The sequence below is a fragment of the Corapipo altera genome, unplaced genomic scaffold (assembly GCF_003945725.1).
Source record: "Corapipo altera isolate COAL_440 unplaced genomic scaffold, ASM394572v1 45, whole genome shotgun sequence".
NCBI classification, from domain to species: domain Eukaryota; kingdom Metazoa; phylum Chordata; class Aves; order Passeriformes; family Pipridae; genus Corapipo; species Corapipo altera.
This window is the reverse complement of record NW_020884877.1, coordinates 18793754-18814678: the sequence shown is the minus strand read 5'-3', so window position 1 is coordinate 18814678 and position 20925 is coordinate 18793754. Positions and strand designations below refer to the sequence as shown.

The window sequence follows — 20925 nt, the reverse complement described above, 5'->3', positions numbered from 1 at the left end:
CAAGGGGCCCATGACCACCATGATGGTCAAACACCACACCACCTGGAGGCTGCTCCCAGGCTAGGATGCACACTCGCTCTGGAGAGATGCAGGGAGTACAGCAACCTTGGAGATGCTCTTTGATTTTGGTCCTTTCCTACACCACCTGTTGGAAACTTCCCAAGCATCTGCCCAGACAGGGAGCCTAGGAGGTGCCCCACCTCCATCCCTTGCAGGGGCACCCCGGGGAAGCAATAGGGCTCTCCTGCTCCAGGGCAGGGGCTGCTAAACCTTGTCCTGTGCATAGATTGGATGGGGGTGAGGGAAAGCAGCAGGAATGTTCCTGTCCCTCTGCACACTCCTGAGCTCCTTCACCCTCAGCCTCTCCTCCATCCACACTGGGTGGATGGGCTAAGTTTTCACAGCATTTGCAGAGAGGCTGCAGAAGGGCTCAGGATGCACCTGTAAACTGAGAGCATCCCTGAGTTTAGTGGGACCAGAATGGGATCCTGTGCTACAGAAATGCCTGTACCTGAGGGCGAAGCAGAAGCAGCTCAGGGTTGACAGAGAAATTGCAGGCAGAGCAAGGCACAGACAGCAGGGAGGTGGGGGATCTTTCCACTCCCAAACAACATCCTGAAGTGGGAGGAAAGCAGATCCACTGCTGTCCCATCTCCTAGCTCGCCATCACTCCCTGCAGTCTCCATGGTGCTTGGAGCAGCCCTGGGCTCTGAATGTCTTCACTGGCTGCAAGGGAACAGGGATGGGATGGGAAACAGGATGGGACAGGAGTCCAGGTCAAGCACTAGCGCTTTGAGAGCAGGGCAAGCAGTGGGCAGAGCTGTCCTGGAAGAGACTCACCAGCTTGCCAGAGTCACACCCACATACCCTTCCACAACAAGCATAGGCAGAGGGATTGCCACCAGCAGAAGCTGGCACCTGGTCTGCAGGATGAGGGTGAACAGCAGGCAATACCTTCCCTAGGAAGGGCTGGTAAGTGTAGCTCCTGGGAGTGAACTAGGGCAGAGGTGTGCAGGAAAGGATGTAACATCCCTCATCCTCTGCCCTGATCCCCCCCACTGCCGGCTCCTACCCTCCCTCCCCGCTGCACTGTGTCAGCGGCTAAAGCTCCCTTGGTGCCAGCAGCTAAAGCTCCCTGGGTGCCAGCAGACCATTGAGACCTACCTGGGTACTTGGCAGAGCCTAGCAAGCTCCACCCATGGACAGCACTGTGCCAGGGCTCTCTGTGCCTGCCATGGCTCCACAGTGCTGCTGGGGCCAGGCTGCCCTTCTCCACGAGGCTGCTGCAGGCAGCAGTTAGTCACACAGGCTGGATGCGTGTGTCTAGCATGTTACATGTGCCTGTCATGCCATGGGCACATGGACATGGGTCTTGCATGCCACAGCCTGCAAAACTGAGTGCCAGAAATGCCTTGTATACCAATGCCACATGAGTCCCGTGTCCCACACATGTGCAGGTCCCGTGGTGTTCGTGCATGCTGCGTGTGGATTGCATCATCTGTGTGCACTGCCTGTCCATCGCTTCACGCATGTGCCACACACAGGTCAAACGCTGCATGCATGTGTTTGAGTGAGATTGCATGTTGTGCGTGTCCCTTGTGCGCTCCGCTCCCCACCTGGGCTGTACGTTCATCCTGGCATGCGTGCTGCACACCTGCTTGCACATCCTGCGGGGGTTGCAGGCTCGCATGTGCTCCCTCCGTGCGGGCGCACGGACACGCTGGACATGCAGCAGCGGAGTGCGGTGGTGCGGTGCATGAGCACCAGCCGCGCGCTTGCAGATGGGCTGGACCTGCCTAACGCGAGCCGAACGAACAAAACGTTCAGGTCAGGTCTTGCACGTGGGGCTCGACGCCAGGCAAGTGCAGAGTTGCTCCGAGTTTGGATAGTGTGGGCTGGAGGGGTGCACTGCCACAGACTGTTGGCAGCCCCTTCCACACCCTTCCTCCCGAGCTGGGTCTCTCCAGGCTGGGAGCCGGTGTCCTTGCTGCACCCGCTGCTCTAAACCAGCTCCTCCTGGGGTAAAGTCTGGAAGGTAGATGCTTGACACCTGCTGCCTGGGAAAGCCAAACAGAGCAGGGGCGGGTTAAACTGGTACAGTAGGGTGGGAAAACAGGGAAGTGAGAGAAGAAAGGAAGGAAGAAAGTAAATGGAGGAGGGAAGGGGAAAGAAAAGGATTGGAAAATACAGGTGAGAGAGAAGGGAAGAGTTAAGGGAAGGGGACAGGCTGGACAGTGTCCCCCGAGCCCATCCCTTTCCTCCACAGGAGTTTGGGTGTGCTACCAAGCTCCCAGTGCTTGTTCCGGGGAAGCCCCCAAGATATTCTCCATGCCCAGAGCCCTGCTCCCAGCCAGGCAGGCAGGACCCTGGCCAAGGTGTGCTGGGCTATAGCAGCTCACCTGGCTCCGGTGACACGCTGGCAGCTGTCAGGTGAGCGGCTTCACCTTCCCCTGCTGGCTCACGAGCAGAAAATGAGGGTGACGCTGGCTGGATGGGGCTTTTATAGTCCTGATAAAAATAGCGCTGGCTGGCCGATGATCGGGGGGCCGGAGAGATGTGACTGAGCAGAGACAGGCGAGAGGGCTGGGCTGGCGGCAGCGAGCCTTCTCCCCAGCACACCTGTCACAGCTCTGTGTTTGCTCAGAGCAAATATTGACCCAGGGAAGGCAGGCTGGGCAAGGGAGGCGATTAGCCCACCAAGATTAGAGGCAGAGCAGGTCTCTATGCAAACTCTCCAGGGCTGCCTTTGTTAATGGGAGCCTGATGGGCTGATAGGAGTCAGGAGCCTGGGTGCTGGGGTGGGGGGGAGGAGGAGGTGGGGGGGAGAGGAGGAGACATTCATTAACCTGCGCTGGAACAACACCAGCTGTCACTTTTCCACCCACCTGCCTGGCTCACTTTGCAGCAGGGGGTGAGAGGAGAGCAGGGGGCCTGAGGAAGCAGGTGTGAGGGTACCCTACCTGGGCAGCTCTAGGATGGCAGTGGCTTGCTTGCAGTGTTTTGGGCTGCTGAAAGGTGAAGGAGCACTGAGATTCTAGGGCAGTAAAGCAAATCTAGTACCTACCCCGAGCAGTCTGACACTGAGTGCCAGTTACAGCAAAGACTCTGTTGCCCCCACCCCAATCCCCCTACTCACGCTGAAAATCCCCATGGCACACTATGGTGATGCTCACACTTCATTTAGAGGAGCCCACAGACCTCTGAGCCAGGCAGCAAAGCAGAGCTCAACAAAACTACCTCTGCTCGCTATCTTTGGGAGTGTTCCCAGCATGGCCACACGGGCCAGGAGCCAGCTGTGCTAACGCAGCCGCAAGAACAGGATGTGTTTCACTCCCGGTGGGGTCACTGCATCTCAGAGTCACAGCACTCCTGCATCCTGGCTGTGTCACTGCCCAGCGGGGTAACCAGTGCAGACATCCCCATGCTGGCTCTGGGGGGCAGCATGCAGAGCCCATGGGGCCAGAAGTTTAGACACACTCCTGCAGTGCCCAGCCACGCTGCTCAGCCCTGACGGTCCTCTGCTGATCTCAGCCACAGACAGCAGGAGCTGGGCTATCTCTCTCGATTACTCTGGCACCCACAGCTCCCTGGATAACAGAGCATGAAGTGCAGCTGCGGTGCCAGGAGAAGCTCCTTTGTGCAAGTGCAGTGGCCTGTTTGTTTGTGTAGATGGGTGTGTTTGTGGGTGAGGAAGGGGGTAGCACTGCTTTAACCCACACGGTGGACACCTGCAGGAATCCTGGTTCTGGGTGTGCTTTAGAAACCATCACCATCCCTCTTTCCAGAGCTGGAGTGTGCTTGCATTTTGCAGTAAATGGATTCTCAAATGTAGGTGGGTAGTGGCAGATCCTTAGCAGCCAGTGTCACCCAACTCTTCCTCCTTGGAGACTTGACCCTCTCAGAGTCAGGATTTTGAAAAGCAGGCTTCATCCCTCCTGCCTGCTGCTGCCTCTGCAGGTTGGGGTCCCCCAGGCCTGGCACTGGGAGGGGCTGGAGTGATGCCAACTTGCTGACCTTGCTCATCCTAATCCTCTTTTTCCGTAGTTTTGGCAGCAAAGGAAATGCAGTATCACCGCTAGGCTGGGTTGTGGTGCAAAGAAAAAATGTGATGTTCCCCTTCCTTTTGATGCTGTACAGGTTGTGATGCTTGCACTTGCATATTTCTCCTTTCCTAGTGTGTGAAATGCACTGGACAGGACTCCCACCTCTCCTGGCCACGCACCAGCAGAGCGGAGCAGCAGCTCTTGGCATAGCTCTTGGCTGCCCTCTCTATTTCTGGAGAAGCCGAAAAAACCCCAAAGCCACACAGGTGCTGCTGCAGTTCCAGCAGACATCTCCAAGCTTGTGTGCTGTGCCAGAAATGCTTTCTCACCCCAGCCTCTCTCCTGCAAGGGCAGGGCCTCACCACTCACCAAATAACAGCAAATACTGTCCTCACAGGGCTGCCCTATGGAAACCAGGAAAAAAGCAGGTCCCTCAAGCTTGCAGAGTGCCCTGCGCTGGACTGCTGTCCTGGGGAATGTCTTTCACCTGCCCTGCCTATGGCATCTCTGAGGCAGCATCTACCAGCTTGTGCTCTTCCCTGCCAGGCAGGCAGGCAGAGCCAGGACCAAGCCCCTGTTTGTGCCCCCAGCAGGGCTGGCCTTGGAAAGGCAGGCTCAGCCTCTTCTCGCAGCAGCCAAGGGCTTGTGCTGCCTCACTTTCCCATGAAGACCAACTTGCTCACATCAGAGCACCTCTCGTGTCCATCAGGAGCCGTTGTGGTGCCTGACCTGACCCCCCTCCCAAATACCAAAGCAACACAGCTGAGCCAGCAAAGCCCAGTGTTTTGGAGATAGGAGGCCAGGGATGAAGTCTTTGCACAGCTCTTCCAAAGGCTTCAGAAGGATTACCCTCATGGTTTTACTCTTCAGACTTAGCCCTGCCTGCACAGACACTGTAGACTGGTCAGGGCAGGACTTTGCCAGGTTCCTACCTGGAATACAGGGGGAGAAGGAGTTGATTCCAACCAGAGGTTGTATACACTGGCAGCAGGGTACCCAGGGGATTGTCTCCTAACATTGCCACCTCCCCCACATAGACAGAGACCCAACAAGTAGGTCTCTGCAGGGGATTCAGGTTGCCCAGCTGCAATGGGACAGCGAGCCTTACAGATTCTCTGTCAGGGAAGCCCAAGAGCAGCTTTGTTCCCTTCCCTTTATCTCCCGGACAATGGCACGATTCAGCAGGTGTTAAATGTTTTAATGGGATTCAGGATAGCTTCTGTTGCCCACCTGCCCCAAGGCCATTTCACCCCTCCCTGGGAGCCAGACGTAACAGCCAAGAAGAAAAGGCCTGTTGTGTGATGCATTAACTGCCTGCTGACTGAGTGCTCCTGATAACTCCAACAAGGAGAGGGGGAGTCCCCTCTTAGCTTGCCAAGCTTACGCTCGGCCTCGGCCGTCCTGAAGTTGGTTGAACACCTGCTGGCAGCCTGGCCTGGACACCAACCCCAGCCCCGTAGAAACATCACCCATCACCAGTGGGAAGGAGCAGGACCCATATCTACCCTATTTCTCTTAGAGAGATGTGCATTAGAAATGCAGTTGTGTTGGAGCAGGGGCCCAATCCAGCCCTGGAAGACAGTACAACAAGCTCAGACTTCCTCCTGCTTGAGACCCAAATGTGGTTAGCAGAGACAGACCTTCTTGCCTTTTCTGGGAGCTGAGCTGGGCCGTGGGTCTGGCTCTTCTACAGTCCCACAGTTCATTACCCTTGGCAGTGGGTACCAACAAAGCGTCTTGTTATGGGAAAAGCCCTCCCTGCCAGCTCTGCACATCTCTGCCCACTCTTCACCTCACCGTTGCCCCCAAGATCCAAGTGAGGGAGGAGCCCCCCACGTGAGTCCATCGCTGTAGGCTCCCCACTCTGCAGAGCTCACCCCAAGCAGTGCCTGGGAGTGATGCTGTCTCCATTTGCCAAAGGGACAGCTGTGTGGCTTGGTTGCAAGTGTTTTCCAAAACCAGGGCCAGGGTCTAGTTCTTAGCCTGCAAAGAGGAAGCAGGAATTTCCACAATCTGGGAAAGAGGCTGTCCCCAGTGTATTTATACTTTAGGATGAGGATAAAAGAAGAAAAATGTGACAGCTGCTACTGTCTTTGCTTAGAGTATGCAACAAAGTGGTTCTGGTTGACAGGCACCAGAGATGACATACCACCATCTCACAGCCCCTGCAAAAAGCTAAGTGAAGGAAAATTTCTCTCAGAGGTGTAGGTGGCTCTCAGACCTCGTTTCCTGACTCACATATTGCTTAAGGCACCATCTTAGGGCTCTCTCCTAGTAGAGTGATGCTTATAAGAGAAGTGAATTTACCTCTGATAGCGCTCCAACAGGCAAGTACAGTGTGAGTTCTGTTTTCTCCAAGTCCAGGCTGTGTTCAGCACAGAAGAGTGAGAAGGATAGGAGCTTTAATGACAAAAAAATCATTCCCTGAACATGTAACTGCATTCAAGCTTCATCCATTCACTTTTGGGTGTTACAGCAGACTAACTCACAGCATTTGCCATATTAACTCCTCCAGGCAGAGGAGTTAACAGTGATGCAGCCCAGGCAGCATCAGATCACTCTCAAGGTCTGAGGATGGACAAACTAGGACTACCCTGTCTCCACTGCTCTAAGCTGATCCTTGGGCTCCTGTAGGCAGCTGGATTCAACCTGCTTTAGGCAAGGGTGAGACCTCTGTCCCTGCCTGTGTCATCCATTTGGGAAGCTTGTCACAGGACTACAGAGCATCTGCAGTGAGCAAATCCTAGTGAGGAGCCTGGACCAAGCAGAATCACCCCAAGCGGACTGAACAGCCAGGTCCCACTGCTGCTTGAGCTGTGAAGGAAGGAAGTGGTTCCCTATTACCTGCTCAGCACTAGTCACAGTCCAGAGGAAGACAGACAGACTGCTGTGACATAGGAGACCTGGCACCCAGAGTGCTGGGAAGGGAAGAGAGGGTCTGCACTTCTCATGAGAAGGATCCAGGACCCATGTGAAAGCCTGAGGCACTTAGGCTGAGCTCAGGAGCTGACAGTGCCTCTGCTGTACAGCAGGAACAGCTCAGCCCTGGGGCTTAATAACAGTTACACACACAGGGCTCCTGCATGAAGCAGAGCTTTGTGGGGTGAAGCTGGGTGAGATGTGGTATCGCCAGGCACAGCAGGCATCTGCCCTCTGCTGAGCAGGGCAAAAGCCCCCCCCCAGCTCCTCGTGCGCAGTCTTCTCTTGCGCTGCAAGGGAAGAAGATGCAGATCTGGTCTTGGCTGGGTCCTGGCACTGGACAACAGGGCAGGAGAGTTTGGAGGGAACATCAGCTGCATTCTCACCAGAGCTGGGCAGCTGTGTGAGTCCAGCGTTGCAGAGCCCATAGCAGGGTTGCAGAAGAGGGGACATGCTGCAAACCAAGCCTCATTGCCTGGCACAGCCATCCTGCAGGCTCCACCTGGGAGCAGCAGCTGGGGCCCAGCATCAGCCTCTGCGCCGGCCGCTGGGATTTCTCACAACTCACACTGCCACCTCCCGGCTGTGACAAACCCGCTCCTTCACTGCGACACCTCCTGCAGCCTGACAGACCCCCCCAAGCCAGGCCAAGGCTCAAAGCATACCCTTCCCCAGGTAACAGCCTTGCAGTTTGAAAAGCGAAGACCTTGTCCAGGGTGCTCACAAACCCAGACACATGAATTATGTATGTTACACGCCGGTGTCTGTGTCCGGAGGCCAAGTTGCTTTTATTTGGCTGCTCAATGTGCTGATGGTGCTGCAGCTGCCTCCTCGGGCTGGTCGCTGTAAGGGGAACCTGCAGCCATCACTGGAGCAAGGAGGGGAGGAGGATTCAGTACCTGCGTCCTACTGATGTCGGCAGGGGCTTATCATCTCATTGCCCAGCTGTCAGTCCTTCCTCAGCTACATTTCAAAGCAGATTCCACTCCTTTCCCAGCTGGTACAGACTGGGACAAGTGGTAATTGTCACAGAGGTTTTCCATGTGCTCCCTGTAGCACAGAGTTCTTCTCCAGTGATGTGGCCAGCCACAGAAAGGAGAGATCTCATGAACTCTGCTGTGGAGTGGTCAGAGGATTCATATTGGAGCTGAGAACATAATCAGTACATACCTCCTCAGAGGCAGCCAGCATGCTGAGCTCAGGTCATGGTTTGGGAGGGTCAGAGTTGCTCTGGACATCACAGGGAAAGGATGAAGAATGGAGAGAGCTGATGTGCTTGAAGAGCTCAAGCAGCACAGTGCCCAGCAACTATGCTCTGGTGGTTGGGGCTGCCGGATCGGTGACTCTGAAGAAGAGATTGCAGCTCTGGTGATGACATCTCCATCCAACAACCCTCTCCCATCAACTCTCAATCCCATCTTCCTGCAATTCTGTCCAAGCTGGGGCAAACTCTCATGCTTTGTCCTCAGCCCCAAATCTACTTCTCCCACCAGTGGCCATTCCCTTAACCTAACTAGATCCCACACCATCTTGGACTACAAAAGCTTTGCCCCCTTTCTGCTGTCAGAAGCTATGCTCCTGCTACTTTGACCCCTTCTCCCATGGGACCATCCTTGTGCTGGGCTCTCCAGTGTGTCAGGCCAGCTGTTCACTCATAGGGCCATGGCCCAGAACTCCATGAGGGTCTCAGGTCCACACAAAGGATTTGTCATTACCACCTCTGCTCTGTGGCTCAGGACAAGTCAAGAAGGGGCAGTGACTTTGAGAGTGGATTTCCCCCTTGTGCACAGGCAGCCTTGGCATTGATAGGCAGGGATTCAGCTAATCCACAAGGTCTAAAAATGGGCTGTGCTTCAGCATGACATGTTAAGGACAGGTCCTGTACCCCATCAGAACACAGATATACTCTGCTACCTTCGGGAAGGGCTGGGGGGTAGAGCAATGACCCTGGGCCGGGCTGTCAGCACCACCTCCCCACGACTGGCTTCAATCAGGATATTCTGCAGTGTGTTTTCCAGCACCAGCTCCACGAGATTCCCAACAGCCGGCTGCCTAGAGGCACAGAAGTACACGCAGAGGACAGCTATCAGAAAGGAGATAAGGCAGGCTACTTGCTGTGACTCCTCCCAGGAATCATCAGGGACAGCAGTGGAGTACACACTGTTTCCTGTGCACTGAGGTCAGTGAACCAAAGACTTGAGCAATGGGTTGGTGACCCTTGTCCTAGCACCGTCACCAGCTGGTGACAGGTCCTGACCTCAGACAGAGCTGGGTGACCGTGGTTTTACTGATTTCTCCCTCTAAGCTGTGCTCTAGCTGGTATTTGTGAATATGCTTGTAACCTGTAGCAGTGTGCAAGGGAGTAGCCACAGCAAATGCAAGGTAGTGAAATACTGCAGTGAAAATAAAAGGTGAAGTAAGCATACACTTCACCCTCATGTCTAATGCAGCCAGGACTGTCCGAGTGTAAAGCAGACCTCACTCACTACCAGCATCTCGACCCTGCCCAACCCCAGACACAGCAAACCTTCCCTCTCCACAAACCACGCTCAGCAGAGGGTGGCTAGGTGGGCTAGCATCAACTTCCACTGAGAGAACATAAAACAGCCCAGCAGAAATGCTGCAGGGCTGAAGGAGAAATGGATTTTTGGCCAGGCAGTGTGCTGCCATGGCTCTCCTGCCTGTGGAGATCTTGCCTTTTATGTGTGAGCTCTTCCTCACCTACTTATCATCTCCTTCCTCTCACTCAACCGCTTGTGGTGAAAAATCTCCCAAGACTGCAGCAAATCACCGGGAGAGGTTTCCTGACTCATTTCTTTCTTCTCTCCATCTTTCTCAAGGTAGATATCTGATGAAGCAGAGACCCTGGAGGGGATCGTGGAGCGCTGTCTCCTCTCCCGGACCTCTGCTGATTTTGCAGACCGGAACTGGGAGAAATATGGAATAGGCTGATCCTGGCTTCTTCTCACTGCATCATGGAACTGAGCGTTCTCCAAGAGGCCTCTGGGAATAGGAAAATAAAGGATGAGTTCCAGCAAATCAGCTGTCTGTATGGCCCAGAGGATCATTACAAGATAGTACAAATCAGAGGAAAACCCTGACTGATGTCAGTGTTTAGTCTGTCCCTTCTTGCTTTCTGGGGCTCAGGGTGGCAGCAAGATTGCCTGAACTAATGAAACTATCTCTGCTTCCCCAGCCCTTGTTTTTTACATCTGTGCAGCTGACAAACCAAACAGGTGTATTCCAATGTAGCCTGTTTCCAAGATCACAGCAGGTAGAGCTCCCTAGTTCTGGGAACCACAGAGAGATGGACTCAGTCTCTGGTTGGGGAGCAAAACCCTGCCTTTGGCTGTCACACCAGGATCCCTGAGCTCATAGTCCTTTGGCGGGTGGATCCCCTGTTATGGTGCAATAAGGGTGCACAGATTCCTCTGGGATTAGCAGAGGGCTGGCCATGCTGTATGAATTCTCTGGAGGACAGGGGCTCCAAACCAGGTGAGGGTGAAGTGACACGCACCTGATGACACCTGTGAGTATGTCAGTCACCATCTGCAACTCCTGTTTCGAAGCAGCCACCAGGGACATACTTTTGGGTTCCATGTCCATCCTGTTTCGGTACCTACTCCAATCCACAAACTCACTCTCTGAGGGCTGGGTGCTGAAGGGGCTGGGAAAGAAGATGTTGTTCCATCAGTGGGAGCACTACTGGACCAAACTACCTGCACCATCCTGGCACTGCTGGAGCAATTCAGGCAAGCAGTGAGCAGTGCAGGGAACCAGGCAAGGAGTGGGAGCTGCTGTATTTGTGACAGCAGCGTGGACACTGTCATAAGAGAGGAGCACTGAGCTCTGACAGTATCTCCCCTTTGTGGAGGAGAGAATAACAGGTCATGTCAGCTAATGCTGGGGAAAGCAGAGCACCTCCTACCTAATTCTGAGGCACTGGAGAAGAGTAGAGCAGAGGTCCAAGTTCAGTGCATATCAGAGCACGGGCAGCCCTGGCTCAGAAGAGGAAGCCAATCCAAAAAACTCTATCTCTTACCGGGACAAGAAGTATTTGGGAAACTCCAAAGCGAAGTTTCTGAGAAAGTCCTCAATAGCATGGGACCTGGCTGACACATCAAGGTGTAAGAGCATGGGCTTGGGATGCTCTGGTTTGACCCACACTCGGCTGGTGTCTTTTCCCAACAGCAGCCTCCTCTCAAGGGGTCCAGATGGCTGACTGGGCTTAGGGTGGCTTTTAATAGGGGGTAATGTCTGTTGGAAAGAAAGAAATGGTAGGTGTATAGTTGCTCCTTTGGTCACAAGTAGGCTGGTATAGGCTTAAGCACAGGCATAAGAACAGAAAGCCCAGCAGCCAGAGCCGCCAGATCCTGGTGTCAAAATGATCTTAGCACCACAGTACTGCTATCAGGCACAAGCATCCATAGCGAAAAATCAGGTCTGTTCCCTCCTCATTGCCTAGTGTGCCTGCCCCAAGTGTCAGCAGGGCTTCAGAGCCTCCCCACTTGGGGCTGTTGTACTCCAGTCTATCACTGTGGAACTGTGGGAGATCATCTTTGCTCTTCTGAGCACGCCAGGAGTGCTGTGTGAGAAGTGGAGTACATGGATGGAATGCATGGGGAAATTGTCCCCCAACCTGGAAGGAAACCAAGAACTGACTCCAGCCACACTACGTGGGCCAACCTGGGGTTGCATTACCAGCAGTCAGTTTGGGGGAAGTTTCTTAGGGCAGTAGGCAAGAAGCCTGGGCCAGAAGGACATTACCAATATCTGGGGAAGCCCTCAGGCATCACAGGACTTCAATGATCTTTGAGACGTAGCTGTCCCACCACTGAATATGAGGCCAGGGGCCTTCACTGCTCCTTACACAGATACAGCAAGTGGTTGCAGGCTCCAAATTGACACTAGGGGTTAAAACTCTAGATGACTAAATTAAATTGTTTTTACTTTTCTGCAGCAATTCTTATGTTCATCCCAAGTGAATGCATCACTGATCACACCTAATAGCACAGGACAGACAGTCCAAGCTAGAGCCACCCTGAGCTGATTCCTTCACATGGGACAGTGAAGGGCATGCACAGGCACTCCACAGGGTCCCAGGATCACTGCTACAGCCTGACTCTGGTGACACTCTGAAGATAACAAGCTGCATCTCCTAGTGACCTCAGTCTTCGCAGGCCCAGGCTGCCCTCAGCTCCCCTAAACCCTTCCACATCTTGGGTTAGCTGGTTCTCCATGAGCCCTGCCATTCCCATAGCATGTCCTGCTGACAGCTATAGGTGCAGCGTGGCTGTGCCTTTGGACCTAGACAGTTCTGCAGAACATTGACTGGAACCTTGTCTCACACCTTCCCACCACTGCAGGAAAAGCTGTCTTCCAGCAGTTTGTCTTGCAGCTTCTGCTGAAGCACAGAGCACCAGTTCTTCTAGCGGTGAGGGCAAAGTCTGCACCACATCCTGCCAGAGTCCTGCTGCTTTCCATTGTATTCCCAGCATGAAAACAGTCCAGGTGCCAACTGCCCTGCATCTTTTTTGCTTATTTGAAACCTTTCCCCCTTTCTCTAGTCATGGGTACACATTTGGTTCCAATTTCAATTCCCATTCACCTCAGCTGGAAAGTTACTGCCCACAGAACATAGCCAGACAGTCTAATTCTTCTGGCTCCTCCAAACAGTCTGCCTCCCAAAGCCTTGAAGCTACAAATCCTGTTGTACTCTCTGTCCAGACTCCCACGCTGTGATATCCAGCATCTGCCTCTTTTCTAAAGCAATCAGTTTGATTCTACTATGAGCAAGACAGGCCTGACTTACCTTGTATTTCCTGATTACAGCTGAGGATTCAGGAAGATTTTCTGTCTCAGCAGAATCTGATAACCTCTAAAAATAAAATAAAATACATATATAAAAAAAAAGTAAGAGAAATTACCATGTAAGAAAGATACAGAGCAGAATAAGACTAGAATTTTTTTTTTTACTTTGTGCCAGCTGAGAGTCAATGATCTCATCCTCCCATTCTTCAATCAGGCCACATTCTTACTGCTAGCTACACATTTCTCTCCAATGTTTATTCATGGTTAAAAATCCAAACCCTGGTTTCCACAGCCACTGGCTTTGTTTCTCCTAAGGCTTCTCATGCACTTCCAAATTTCAGATGGTCACTAGCAATTTCAGAGTTTGTAAGGCAATTCTTGGCTAGAAACCATGATCTCATTTTCCATGATCCACAGATCAGCTTTGAGGTCTTGAACAGATCAGAGGCTCATATCCTCTTATCAACTTGCCTAGATTTTTTTAAAGAACATTTCTTGTTGACACTGTCTGCTGTTTCTGAGCTGAGGTAAGCTGGCATAAAGTTCTGAGAGCACTTACCATTGCAGGTGACATTGGCTTACTCTTAGTCCCAAGGTCCTTCTCTGTGATGGTGAATTCCACAGCCTGCCGTTCCTTCTCCTTTTGCCACTCCTGCAGGTCTCTCTCATACTGAACCAGGGACTCCTGTATGTATACCTATGAAGGAAACCATGAGTGAAGGAGCAGGGAGCTGCAAATAACAGTCTCTGGCTCAATTCCATGCCTGTCACCAATTTCTCCCTTTTCAGGAGGTCCCAGAAAGAAGCCCACTGGCTTTCCATGTATTCCAGTGGAAGAAAGAGGAAAGAACAGTGCTACTATAAGACTCATACAGAGAAGAAATATTCTCTTGCCAAAGAAAACCTGCAGAATGTCCAGAGGGAGACTACTGTAAGTCTGTGCCCCCACTAATATGAAAGCTGCAAGACTTCTTTTTTACAGATTTCAAATCTTTGACATCCACTGAAAGCCACTCTCATTCAAACCATAACTTCATCTCACAAAACATGTTACAAAAACAGTTACACCTCATCTGGTGAGCCACATAGAGAGAGAGACACTTAAAGCATCAGGAAGGATGAAGCAAAGTGCCTTCTGGAATGAGAAGTGCATAGCAGAGAAGGATTCCTTTAGCTGGAAGCAGCAGGCAGCGGACTGCTGGGGTCAGCCATTTGGGAACCACAATGACATGCCCAGGTAATGGTAATATACAGGTACCTCTTGGGTCTCACCTCACACACCAGATCTGTGCTGCAGAAGGAGGGATTCCCTGTGGGTCCCAGTGTGATGAAGCAGGGGATGCTCTCTCCAGGCTGCACAACCCCTGACTCTGGAGCAATCTGCAACACCTGGGATGAAGGGGGAAAACAAAATAAACCAAAACCAAACCCATCCCCAGAGGAGCTGTTTCATGGTCCTGGGACCTTCCTATGTGCCCTCTCTTTGAAGGAAACACACGTGTCCTTCTTAGAGGTATGCGGCATGAGAGAGATGCAGCTGATACATTCAAAGAATGACCATAGACTTTGCTGGAGGATAGAGTTGAGGTTTGTTTTCACATCCTGTAGTTCCAGCTTTATGTTATCTCACTTAAGTCTTCAGATTTCCCTTACGAATTCCTGTCTTTTCCCCCTCTCTGAACCCTTGCCTTCACTTTTCTCTGCCTTTTCCTTTCATCAGCTAGTAAAAGTCAGTTCTCTAGAACTGAGTGTCTTGCTGAAAATGGAATTGTAAGGTTCTTTCATGACCCAACAGACACGGTCAAGAAGGCTGTAAAGAGGACTCACCCTCTTGTCTTTACAGGGGCTTATCTGCCAGGCAAACACAACAGCCTCGCTCTCCAAGATATTGTTGAGAAAGACAAGTCGACTGGCTTTGGTGCAGTCTGGGATATTTCCAAAGCAAATCCTGTGGTGTGACAAGGTGGCTACCTGCAGGAAACAAGGTGAAACCAGAAGGAACACCAGGGAAGGAAGATGGGATGTGGCCATTGGGGAAGGGCAGTCACGCTGTCATATCTAATTTATCCAGCAATTCATAGACAATATTCACCAGTTGCCTTTACCATAACAACTTAAGGGAGTGTTACATTTCTCCCATCTTCGCTCTGGTTGCAATGACTTTACCACAAGAGGACAGCCCTGTTGCAGTGGGACTGGGTAAGCAAGAGAAAATTTGGTACACGAGCAAATCCTAAACCCTTTTTGGTTTTAATGACTATGGAAGCAGCAAGCTGGAAGGAAGGCACCATTCAGCTTTTACGAGTTAGGCTCTAGATGACCTGCTGGAAGGGAAATGTCTTGTTCAATCTCATGGCAAATGAACTCTCCTGCAATATGGGCTACTGCTAGAATGAACCATGTGCATATTTCAGTCTCTCTCACACATTTCTAGACTGATCATATTGCTCATATCACACACTTGGACTTACCTGTCCAGGCACAATTAGCTTGTTAGAATCTGGAAAGACTGAAGGAGACAAAGCTTTGCTGGGTGTGGTAGCCTCTCCTACAGCATTTGGATTGTAGCCTACTCCCTGGAAAGTGATCAGGGCTGATTCACCCCCCAGGACGTGGATGGGAACATCAACCTGCCTTGGACAAGATAAGAGTTTTAAGTCCAGAGTAATTTTTGGTAGAGATGTGCAATAAGCTAGCACACTTGCTAATGGATTGGTCTAAAATACATGCATGGAAGAAATCTAGTCTCTTTTTCAGGCCTTGACCTTTCCTGCTAGCCCAGGAAAGCCCAGGAAAGCTGTTAAAGTAGTCAATTAGCCAGTTGCAGCATGAGATGGTCAGAGACTTGGAGCAAAAGTTGGAGCTGTAAAATTAAATTTATTTATTTTTCCATGCATCCACCACAAAGTGAGGCAATAAGTAGTGCTCCACCTCTGGCCCCGCCTGCTTGCTGCAGCCCAGGACAGAGGCCTTTGGGAAGGCTGTTGCCAGAGGTCTGCAGCAGCATGTGCTGCAATGATAAAGGACACTGACTTCAGTCTCTTTGGTGTGAGTTTTTGGAGGCCAACAATGAACCACAAATCTGGACAGATACTGTTTGATATTCCCAGTTACTGTTTGATCCTTGAAATATATAGACTGGGATGACTCTGGTTGTGGAACAAATCTGTTCTTATGATATAACAATTTATTTGCTCCATTTCTTGTTCAGACCAGCCACTCACTTGATCTGAAGATTGTGTCTTGGAGGAATGGAGCTCAGTTCAGCTGTAGCATGACATGGACCAACCATCAGTAAGAAACCTAAAGAATTTTAGGTCAACAGAAAGAATCTGTTTCTGGTAGTCTTGAGGAGGATCTTACCGAGTATGTTTTAGCTTCTAGTGGTGAGAAGATCCACTCAATGTGGCCTGTTTTGCCAGGGGGGATTTCTCCTCTAGGAGTTAGGCAGACAAACACAGGATGCTGAAAATTCTCCTCCTGTATCCTCATGAGGTTGTCCAGCTGAACCTCAAACATCACAGGCATGGAGCCACCGTTGTAGAGTTTATAAATCTGAAATGAGTCAGAAAGAGCTGTCCTTATTATACCACGTAGGAGTTAAACTAGTTAATACTTCCCTAGAGGACTCCGATAACCATTAATAATTAATTAGTCAGCTTGTCTCCTAAGAATGAGGAGACCTTATAGAGTCAAGATTTATCACTGAGGCTCTGATAGGAGACTATGCTGAAAGTTTATCACCACACATGTACATTGATAACCACCATGTCTCTCCAAATGGTGCCTTGCAAATTCACATTAGGAGAAAAGTAATACAAATTAGCTAAAGGGATCACTGTAAAGCAGATTACTTAAAATGCAAAACCACTCATATTAAAGAGATCCTAATTCAATTCAGATATATTAATTTCCCAAGTAAATTAGGCAGAACAGAATCAAAGCTGCCTTTTTGCTGAATAAGTGTTTAAGGAAGTTTAATTAATTTACCAAAAACCTAATTAGAATTTATTTCCAGAGTACCTGGAGCAGGTAGGCAAGTCTTCAGTCAGAGACAATACAAGAGAATAAGGGAACAGCCCAACATGCCCCATAATTATTCTGACTAGAGTGAACACCAAATCTTGTCAAACTGGAGATGGTGAGTACTTTCCCTGCTACCATTTCCAGACTCTGCCTAGGACTAGTCTCGAAGTTCTGCTGTAATGCTTTCCTGTGGAGGCCATTCCATTTCCTTAGAATCGCCTCAGGCACTGCCTGTCCTTGGGACAAAGTAGCACTAGCTCCTTCCCTATCTTGATGCTGGGTTTGGCTCTAAGATGCTCACCTGTGTGGGGGGGCGGGAGCTTCCAACGGCAATGGGTGTGAAAAGGTGCTTAGTGGATGCAAAATGAGCATACCGCTGGTCATGTTCCACTGTCACGCCAATGAAGGTCAGCTACAGTGGAAAGAAATGCAGTCACTTTTTCACAGGGCCTTGCACCCATCACTAACACAAGGATTCTGAAGTACTTAGCAAGCTGAAGGCAACACAGTTACAGACTTAAATTGGTAATACCAGAACAGAGGGTCCTAAGAAAAAAATCAAGGAGACGGAGAACCTACTCAACTGTTAACTTTTCTCTGAAAGGTTCCCCTCTTGTTTCAGAAAGAACATTCTTTTGTCTCTGCTCTCTCAGGCAGCAGCATCAGTGCTTCTCTGTGCAAATGTATGGTGGAAATTCTCCATGAATTAAAGTGTCTAGTCTGTACATAGGAGAGTGTGCAGCTGTGACAGCCAAACCCTTTTGAAAGACATGATTTTAGGTAAGGAATGGCCTCCTCTTGGAAAGGACCATCTGGATGTCCTCTCTAAAAATGACATCCGCTCCATGAATGTGTCTAACAGTCCGAAAGCTGCAAGAAGATCCCAGCTGAACTTTATGTGCTCAAATAATGACCAACAGTATTTTGTCAGCAAAGCAGCCACCAGGCACTCCAAGTAACATGGAGAGATTTACAGAGCTATTTCATAGAAGGGATTCTACATTCACTCAGGATCCTGCATTTTGAGAAAACTGCAATCAGGCCAAAGATGAGTCATGATGCACGATTTCCTGCACAATCACCCCAAAGCTCCTTTGAGCTGTCTACCTTGGGGTAGAATCTGCAAAGCAGTCACAGAGTTAGTAATGTCTCTACATGGGCCAGTGGGAGCTGAGTTGCTGCAATTCACAGTAAGTTAAACCTGAATCACAGCTACTTTTCAAGTGCATGTGCAGAAAACAGAGAGGATGTTTGCAATGGCAGGTGGATGCCTTAGACAGACATCTGAAGGAGATACTGTATCAGCTACTTAAAACGGAGCAGAGAATGACAATTCCTTCAAAACAACCCATTCTGGTTCAGTTCCATAAGCAAAGTGAGGAAGGAGAGAGGACTAGAAATACAATGCTAAAAAGGTCCCTCATGGGATCTTTTCAAAGCACTACATGAGCATTCAGCCTCCTGAGGGCCACAATATGCCAGATAAAATGATAGCAGGAGCAGGACATAAGCTGACACTTTCAAACTTCAAGGGTAAAAGGGACAGGAAACTTTGTGAGCTTTGTGAATGAAGCACACATTTATATTCCTTCAGTCAAAAAAACACCTTGAATTCCAACAGACCACAAACGCCCAGGAAAAACTGTAATTAGTTTCCATTTGAGACAGGATGTGACATTTAGAGGACTATCACTTAAAGGGAGATAAATGGAGAAACGTGAAGACCTGCTGCAATCAATTCTGCTTTGAGTGCATAGACTTCATCCCACAGTGAAGACTTAGAGCATAAGAGGGATGCAATTCCCCAGGGAGGAGAGCTGCCTGGAAAACATGTGCTGCAGGTGTAACATCTCACAATATCTAATTAACAGCTAAGAAGTGAACTGCAAACACTTCCAGTTTATGAAACCTGTGTGCTCAGGGATTCTCCTTCTCCAGCCCTTTTCTCCAGGGAGTCCTGCAAACTGGCTTCATCCTGCAACACCCGCAGCTGGATGGGCTTTTCCTAGTGAAACTGCTAAGAGCTGCAGATTCTGCCTGGCCAAACGATTCTGGAGCTCTGAGAACAAAGTCACAGCTGCACTCTTACGGGCAATGGGGCAAAGGACAGCCTGTGAGAGCATTAGGCGGTGGGAGGCCATGTTACCCTACTGCACAAGGAATTGGGTAACACACAAGTCCCACAGAGTCTCCTCCTGTAGCCAGAAGAAAATGCCAATGGAAAATCAGTTTGGGTTCTTCAGAACACCTATAAATCCAGTCATCACAGGACTGAAAGAAGGCCACTGAATGGGAAGGATTAATGGAGAGGGAGCTTCTCGTGAAAATGCAGTAGACAGGCTCTGTTGGGGAAACAGAGTGGAAGGTCAAAATCTATTCACATGAGCAGAGTAATTACAGAAGTGAATTTAGGCCCCTCCCCAAAACCAGGCATTGGCTTGCAGCTGGATAACAACACTGCTCCAAGGCCAAGTAATTTGGAATTTGACAGAATAACCAAGCAATACCTCAGCTCAATGGTCTTGTCCTCTGCTTATTGTTGCTTTCTGAAATTTCCAAAACTTAAGTTCTGGGGTGACATTATAGCATTTGCTTCCCTTAAGGTTAGCCTATATTCTACACATTTCACCAGATTCTCAGGTGAGGATTTGCTCCACCCTGGCATGTGAGTACCCTTAGGACAGTCTCTGCCATGGGGGCTGCCAGCTCCGTGCACTTCATGCCATGAGTGAAAGGAAAGAAGGTACACTGTGCTCAGCCCCTCAGCTGCCCTCTCTGCAGAAGGAGGAGCCTCTTCCACTCCTACTTTCTGATATCAGTAGTTCAGTACTGGCAGTGCATCACTGCAGGTTGCAACTACTTGCACTGCTCCATGTTTCTGGACTGGCCTCTGCAGCTCCTATTGCCGGAGCTCAAATGCACCCAGGAATCTTCTCATCCTCAGGACCTCCTATGCTTTCTCAGCCCCTTCCGCAGTGACAGCATGAGGCAGAGTGGTGGCCTCTGGTAGCCATCAAAGCCACCGGCTATGTGGCAAGAGAGGATGCATGCCCTATAGGCTTCTGGTGCTCCAAAGCCTGTTCCCTCACTGGCCAGCTGGTGAAATGCTCACAGTCACTCTCAGGATTGTGCCAGGCAGGCAGAGCACAGGGAGCCTGTCCAAGGGCTTTGAGGGAAGGCACAGTTAAGCCACTGTTTGAACAGCTTGGTCAAAGGGTTGGATTTTCAGCTGACAACAGTCCTGAAAGAAAAGAAAAATAAAAGAGATGTGTGAACACAATGGTCTCATAGGAAACTTCAGAGACAGACAGGAAGGCTCAGCCGGGCATGAGCTGTGCCCGGCAGAGCACAAGGTGACTTTGACTCTAACTGACAGTTTTAGAGAGGGGGAGAGAGAGAGAAATTAGTTCCAAGCCTGAGGAAATGCTCAGGAAAAGCACACCACAGATCAGCTCTGGGATGCTTTAGGAAGCAATGAAGCAGGAAGAATGAGTAAGAATCTCCTCTATCATTGGCAGGAGAAATAAGTGGGTGGACAAAGGCTACAGCCAACCAGGAACCCAGGGAGTACCTTCTGGGCTTGGGGAGGCAGCTGCTTCTGTACCTCCAGAACTGGAGGATGCTCTGCCACCCTGTGCTTCCCCAAACTGCAGTCAGTGCAGGTGGTATTTTTGGAGGAGAGCACATTTCTGGGGGCTTTGAAGAGCTTAGAAGAGTTGATGAGATGGAGAGATTCAGGAAAGCTGCATATAAGAGAAGAAGGATGGTTGAAGATCTGAACTCCAGGAAGACTGCATGGAAAAACTTACGGTGAAGCAGATGAAATGAGGTGAAGCACGCACAGAAATCCTGGCCATGAGTCACACTAGAGTGTGGAAAACATGCAGGGACTGTAAAACCTGGGGAGGCTGTTTTGGACTTGGAGTTCCCTTGAAGGAAGAAGCAGTTCTGCACTAACACCAGTAATAAGGTACAAAGGTTAATAATAAATAATGGTCCTCTTGCTGAGAAAACTAGCAGATGCGACATCCAAGGCCCATTTTGTCAGTGCATTGCCCACATCACACTGTGCTGGAACCACAAGTTTGTCAGAACGTTGGTTTTATGTCTCTGCTTGGCTCTCTGT

The 20925-nt window shown here is 50.4% G+C and overlaps 1 protein-coding gene across 6 annotated transcripts in view; it reads right to left on the bottom strand.

Moving 5' to 3' along the window:
- Positions 1–7723: 7723 nt before the first annotated feature.
- CFAP65 (cilia and flagella associated protein 65) overlaps positions 7724–20925 on the bottom strand; it is a 31567-nt gene continuing 18365 nt past the window's right edge. For 4 of the 6 annotated variants that reach the window (XM_027637369.1, XM_027637371.1, XM_027637372.1 and 1 more), the window contains 12 exons: positions 17101–17211; positions 16137–16328; positions 15245–15403; positions 14601–14744; positions 14046–14162; positions 13333–13470; positions 12775–12840; positions 11005–11219; positions 10480–10629; positions 9684–9965; positions 8877–9014; positions 7724–8109 (listed from right to left, as the gene is read on the bottom strand). In XM_027637369.1, coding sequence (XP_027493170.1) covers positions 8067–8109; positions 8877–9014; positions 9684–9965; positions 10480–10629; positions 11005–11219; positions 12775–12840; positions 13333–13470; positions 14046–14162; positions 14601–14744; positions 15245–15403; positions 16137–16328; positions 17101–17211 — 1755 coding nt within the window. In that variant the 3' untranslated portion in view covers positions 7724–8066. Of the gene's footprint in view, positions 8308–8876; positions 9015–9683; positions 9966–10479; positions 10630–11004; positions 11220–12774; positions 12841–13332; positions 13471–14045; positions 14163–14600; positions 14745–15244; positions 15404–16136; positions 16329–17100; positions 17212–20925 lie in introns of all 6 variants that reach the window. The other 2 variants (XR_003526650.1, XM_027637370.1) reach the window with 2 other exon arrangements.